We start from the raw sequence: 6,345 nt of genomic DNA, 5'->3' as shown, positions 1-6,345 counted from the left end.
ATCAAATAAAAAACAATGGAAACTGCCTACACGGGCTTGAAGTGAGAGGTTAATTAGACAGTTTACTAATTGACAGAAAGAAAAATATATAACTCAGTACTCACAGCAGTGAGTGACAGAGAGCGCATTTTCTCGTCGATGAAAACTTGAGGTCACGGACGGACGGACGGACAGACAGACAGACGGACATGGCGAGCACAATAGTGCATTTTTCCATAAATGAGAAATTGCGCTAAAAATTAGAGAGAAAGTTGCATCGATTAGTACGAAGTCCAGATCTCTAACTCTACAATCACCAACAGGTAGAATGGATACGGATGCTGCGCACGTTTGTTGACAGCCACGTAGCGGGAGCAGACGGGCGACGCTAGGTTGAATTCTATCCACTGCAGACTACCTAGTGCTGGAGGACCTGCGTAGTAAGCCAGCACTGTGTACGCACTGAAGTCTCCAGGGCTAGGAGGAGGGTTCACGCCGCCCAGGAACTGATAGTGAGAAAATGAGGAGTTTCATTTTGTATTGTATAACTGAAATCTTGGAAATTTATCGAATATCCAACGGATGAAACGATACCTGATGACATTAGTCTGAACTCGGTTGTAATATGTTCTCTTAATTTCTTGATTAAATCCTATAGCAAACGAAAATAGTTGAAGAAATACTTTCAAATCGATAATTTTTACGTGTTAGTTAAGATAATAGAAACATAATATGATAATTCAATGCTTAAAATGAAAATGACAAGTAATGACAATAATTAATCTTCTCGTTATGGCTTAAACTTTTGTAGCTCAGTTGATAAGGAATTGTTACGTGAGAGTAAATCGTTATTACCTAATGCTTTCATTCCTATAAAAACTCCAATAGACTTTAATTTACGCGAAACATTCAGCGAAAACCCTATTAAGAAAAAAAATATACAGAATATCTCTAGATATTCACCTGAATATCCACGAAGCGTTCCACTTGATTTGGCAACAGAGTGTAAGGTAGCACTCTGATTTTTTCAACTCGCACGCAACTTATCAAGTCGATCAGAAGCCAAGGTTGGTCGATACTGTAGGTGTCCAGCGAGTGAAACACAGTCGTGTTATCCCCGTCGACGGCTCTCGTTGAGTTGCTGTGGGAATAATCAAAATAAGTTGGATTAAACGGCGAGTTCTCACGTCCGAGTAAACTCCGTACGTCCGTAAACTCGAGTTCTCACGTAAACGGCGAGTTCTCACGTTCTCTACATTTTAAAGACAACACTTCTAAAGAGGCCAGTGTCTCCGATGTTACACATCTATAATAAATTTCTTATTTTATTTTTAAATATTTAAAAAAAGTATTTTTTCAATTTATTATGCGAAAAAAATGTAAAAATTTGTGCAAAATTTCAGATCGATTGAACAGGTAGAAGTGTGTTAAATATCGAGTATAAGATTTGTAGCACACAAAGAAACAAACAAGAAGTTAAGTTAAAGAGAACTCTTGCTAAATATTCGAATTAAAATTAAAAATACATAGTCAATTTACTTAAAGTGCAATTAATTTCTTTAAATGTTTAGCTCAAATAATGTGCGTTTTAGGTAAAATTACGTGGTAAAAATATTAAAGTCCAAATTAAAAATACATGCTCACTTTACTTAAAAAGAGAATTATTTTCTCAAAATTTTGAATTAAACTAATGTGCGTTATTTTAGCTAAATTTACGTGTTAAAAATATTAAAATCACAATTAATAACATACGTATAAAAATTACTTGTTAAAGACTACACTTCTGAAGAATCCAGTGTCTCCGATGTTGCACATGTACAATGAATTTCTAATTTTATTTTCAAATATTATAAAAATTAATTTCAAATTTATTTTTATTATAGAAAAAATTAAAATTTCTAAATTATTTATTCTGTCAATCGATTCATGATAACTTAACGCAAGTGTGTAAAATTTCAGGTTCGATTGGACAGCTAGAAGTGTGTTAAATATCGATAATATTTGTAGCAGACAAACAAACAAACAAGAAGTGAAGCTAAAGAGAAGTGGTGTAATAATATGCGTTTAAGATGTACTTTTTAAAGACAACACTTCTAAAGAGGCCAGTAACTCTGATGTTACACATGTACAATGATTTTCTTTTATAATTTTCAAATATTTGAAAAAATATTTATAATTTTTTAGTATATAATTTTACAATTATTTATTCTGTCAATTGATTCATGCATTGTCTTTACACACTTTACACTCAATTGATTCATGACACATTACATTCGCATGACACATTACATTAAATTGATTCATGCATTTTATTTTTCACACTTTACGCAAGTGTGCAAAATTTCAGATCGATTGGATCGGTATAAGTGTGTTTAATATCGATTATAAGATTTGTAGCAGACAAACAACGAGAAGTGAAGTTAAAAAGAAGTGTTGTAAAAATAGATAGGAAGTCACCGCAATGACACGCCTGCATGGGATTTGCGGCAGAAAATTTTATGGACACAAAATTAGCAATCAAGGCAAGTTTTGGGAGAGAATATTGATGTCCGATTTGTATATGCAAGAACAGAGAATCATCACATATTGAAAAAAAATAATTCTATCGTAACATTTATGAGGAATTTAGTGCCGAGAGAATTTACATTGTTATGAAGATATAAATTCCACACTTTTAGAGCCGACACACATGAATTTTTTTAAATTGTGCGATGTGAAATAAATAGGAGTATTAGCCTTCAAATAATGTTTAAAAAACACAAAAAGGAACAGTTTCCCATGCACGAACAAGTAGTTTATTTCCGTAATTTAATTTTTTTTAATTAAGCTAACAGGGGGTCATAATATGACGACGACGTCGCTGTCTTGCCCCGCGCGCGTTCGAAGCTGCCATGTCCTCCGAGGGCCTCGTAGCGGTGCGTACGTAGCGAGGGGGGCACAGCGGCCCCATAGATGGTGCATACGCCTGCCAAATTGTTCAGTAATATAATTATTGATAATTACTCAGCGAAACAATTATTATTTCGATCAGCATGAATGATACAATTTTCAAACTCATTTACAAAGTTTTGCTATTCAACGACAAGAGAGCGTTGAAGTTCATTTATTATTAAAAGTTCATAGTTTGATTTGCGAGGCAGGTAAACTTCACCAACAACAAGAGTTCGTCTCTTTCACCTAGCTGGTGAAAATTCGGTAATTCAGCGTAAACCTAGAGAAGAATAGCTCTAGAAAATTGTGAATATGTGCGTCGAATACTATGTATGCTTATCTGAGTAACAAATTAGTTAAGTTGAAATCAATGTGATTCAGGAATAAATATTTGAATGAATAATTAGCCAGATATCAGTAAATGTTTTAACAAACAAAAATAATACGCCATTTACGAGTAATTCACTCAAGCCATTCCAATTCTTTAATCCAGAAAAGATACAATTATTAATTTGTTGGCGACATAACGGCTTAACCATTAACAGATAATTATCAAGATTTTTAAAATTACTGATGGATCTATTTACACTCACCGTTGTCAACTTCAAATAAGTCACATCCCATAGTGCTACAATAACTACCGCACATTATTTTGCTTTCAGCATCAATAGTCCTGGGCCCACATGAGCTCAAGCCACAGTTGCTTCCTTTGCTCTCATCAATCCAGTAGACAGAGCAGGTGTTGCTTATGCGGTGCAACAGAATAGCGAGCTGAACGAACTTCATGATAATTGATTAACGGTAATTTATTCAGGAAATAACCTTGGGTCGAGTGCAGTAAATTAGTCACTGCGTCGAGAACTGTGTTTGGAGTTGTCAATTCAGTTAAAATTATTAGCAGCTTAATTAAACCATCAGTGCCCCAAATAGAATATCCTTGACATTTAAGACCCCAGTTCTAATGAAATTCGATGATAGTTTTCAAACTGAGTTAATTAAGTCTTCGTCTGGCAAAATAAAATTCATCAAAGAAATTTAAATTTATGATTTCTGTAAAAAATTAAATGTGCATAATCAAACTATATGATTTAAAATTTAATTCCTAAATCACTTCTCATAATGACTTGACCACTACACATGAAATTCCAGATCTAGGTAACATCATCAATGATATTCATTGAAGATACCGTGCCTAAATAGCCACTATATGTAATAACAGTGCCATGCTACGGGTACACGCACCATCATTCGGCAGTATTAAATAGATTTAAACTGCACGAGCCCGCAACATTTCAAGATTATCGCGAGGCTCAATCAATTTTAAAAGCCTAAGTTTCCACAAAGTTTCATGTATAACCGAAATGATTAAATATTACGTCCGTAAAAATAATTTTGAATCCAGTCCAGCTACATTTAATTCAGAGTAATGAGCTACAAAATTTAACGACAAATTTTGGTATAAAAGATGAAAATTTTGTACGTCAATATATCAATCAAATTTACGTGATATGAGCAACTAATAAAATAAATTAAATATGAGTGCTCATGAAGATAATTGCGAAATGGAAAAATTTAGTGCATTAAATAGAATAATGCAAAACTTTTTAGGAATACTAGAACAAAAAGAACATTACAAGTATTATATCCTTAGTCTACTAAAAACCCAAATTACAAGGAATTTAAAAACAAACAGGGATTCGATTTTAGGGTTGATTTGTCTCTCATCAATTTTAAGTTTTACTGTCTGACTTTTGGGTTTTGAATTATAATGATTGTTTTCAGTCTTTCTAGATTTTCGAACTGACGAGTGAGCAGGACTCCGAAACGTTTTCAATATAGATCTGCTCAATCTACTTGTCGTTCTCTTTTCTTTTAAATTCCTTAAGAACATTATGATGTTAGTCCGGATATTGACAAGCATAATGACGCATATTATAATTATTTACACTGGATTTTGGAGAATTCAATTTCATTCTGAAATAGCTATTTCTTTATTTTAGATATAAGTACATAGCCAATTTTTGTGTGCATCGCATAAGGTATATGTATATCAAAATCAAATGATTTAAATTTAGGAAAAACGAAATCAAAATACAACCGTTCACTGTTCGAGTAAAGTATTTGCGATTTCGACGAAGGAAGTACTGTTACTAGTAATACAATTTAAAATTTATATTTAAATCGTTGCCGCCGAACAGGCAAACTCAACAGCGCCGTGTACAGGCTGAGCCACCTCACAGCAGGTGATGTGATTTGAATTTGAGGTGCTCGGTGAGGGCTGTATGGCAGCAGTCTGCCGTCTCTAAATTAGATATCGCTGCTTTGGAAAAATTCTGTTAAAATATAAAGGTTTTACATGATTAAAATATTAAATGCTAGCACTAATCCCTGCATGTTGTTCGTAAAAGGAATGAATTATTTGTTAATTTTTATTAGTCATTCATCTTGCTTGCTCGTGTTGATTGGTGTTTTATCATGTGCCGTTAGTCGGATGAATGTCTCTGAAAATTAATAATCTAAAAATCAATATTCCCGAATGAAATGATCTTGGCTTCCCTCTCAGAAATCGAGTCCCTCACCGACTTCAATACGAACAGCTGTGTTTAATGTATCAATATGCTTCTATAAGGGTGGCTCCTGCATATTTCTTGAGATAAAATGAAGGTGTTCATTCATCTGGTGAATGATGCATTTGATTTTTACAAAAGGTGAGTGTTACTGAATTTTAGTATTTAGTAACAATGAACTGAAAGCATACAGAATAAGAAGATATGGTCGCAAAAAGTGATTTGTGATTGTAAAGTCGGCCGTGGAAGAATATCTGAGAGTTTATGTTAACACGCAGCTGAAAGTTTCTAGGCACGTTCAAACGCAAGTTAGTACATCTAATAAACTGCTTGGGCTGATCAGACGCTGCTACGAGTAACTAGATGCAGAAGCGATGAAGCTATTGGTTAACCCATAATAATCCATAATAAGGTCGAAGCTGTTGGTAAGAATATGGGTTCATCTGCAATGGACATTAAAGTTCGCATCGAAAACGGCGGAGCTATCACTTTTTAATAATGTTGAACGAAATAGAAGTAAAACCTCATGTGAATCAAGCTTAAATGGGTACAAATAGTTTAATCTCACCCTGTGAGACAAATGAATCCGTACTATTTCGATGAGTTTCGATCAAATTATGTGTTTTCCATTTACGGAGACGGTATAGTTGCTAATTTCAGGAATATAAATATTTCCCAGAAATGTTTTTCATGAGCAAAAACAGCTAAAATTTAAAACCGCGGAAATGTTAATTCCTAAACAACTCCTGATTGTATTAAAAGAGCCATTTTGCTTTTAGAGGTGTTTTGATGGCTTTTTGCATCGACCATCCTTTCCTAGCTTATTAATTAAAAGTTGTCCAGTAAATTTAGTAGCCCAGTCTAAGGA

General features: G+C 33.9%; 1 protein-coding gene across 1 annotated transcript; it reads right to left on the bottom strand.

Moving 5' to 3' along the window:
* Positions 1 to 260: 260 nt before the first annotated feature.
* LOC125178345 lies at positions 261 to 3,534 on the bottom strand. Its single transcript, XM_047881872.1, has 4 exons — positions 3,504 to 3,534; positions 2,812 to 2,944; positions 943 to 1,120; positions 261 to 485 (listed from the first exon to the last, which is right to left on the bottom strand). The coding sequence occupies exons 1-4, from the start codon at positions 3,532 to 3,534 to the stop codon at positions 261 to 263; spliced, it is 567 nt and encodes a 188-aa protein (XP_047737828.1).
* Between the last annotated feature and the right edge of the window lie 2,811 nt (positions 3,535 to 6,345).

Source organism: Hyalella azteca, unplaced genomic scaffold (assembly GCF_000764305.2).
Source record: "Hyalella azteca isolate HAZT.00-mixed unplaced genomic scaffold, Hazt_2.0.2 contig9026, whole genome shotgun sequence".
Lineage (NCBI taxonomy): Eukaryota > Metazoa > Arthropoda > Malacostraca > Amphipoda > Hyalellidae > Hyalella > Hyalella azteca.
This window is presented reverse-complemented; position numbering and strand designations above follow the sequence as displayed.

Bases quoted from the DNA above. Each gene is read 5' to 3' on its own strand.
- LOC125178345 (XM_047881872.1), bottom strand. From the start codon at position 3,534: ATGGGATGTGACTTATTTGAAGTTGACAACG. The intron at 1,121-2,811 runs GTTAGCTTAATT...TTATTCCCACAG, and splicing joins TCGTCATATTATGACCCCCT to CAACTCAACGAGAGCCGTCG. The intron at 486-942 runs GTGAATATCTAG...TCTCACTATCAG, and splicing joins AACGCTTCGTGGATATTCAG to TTCCTGGGCGGCGTGAACCC.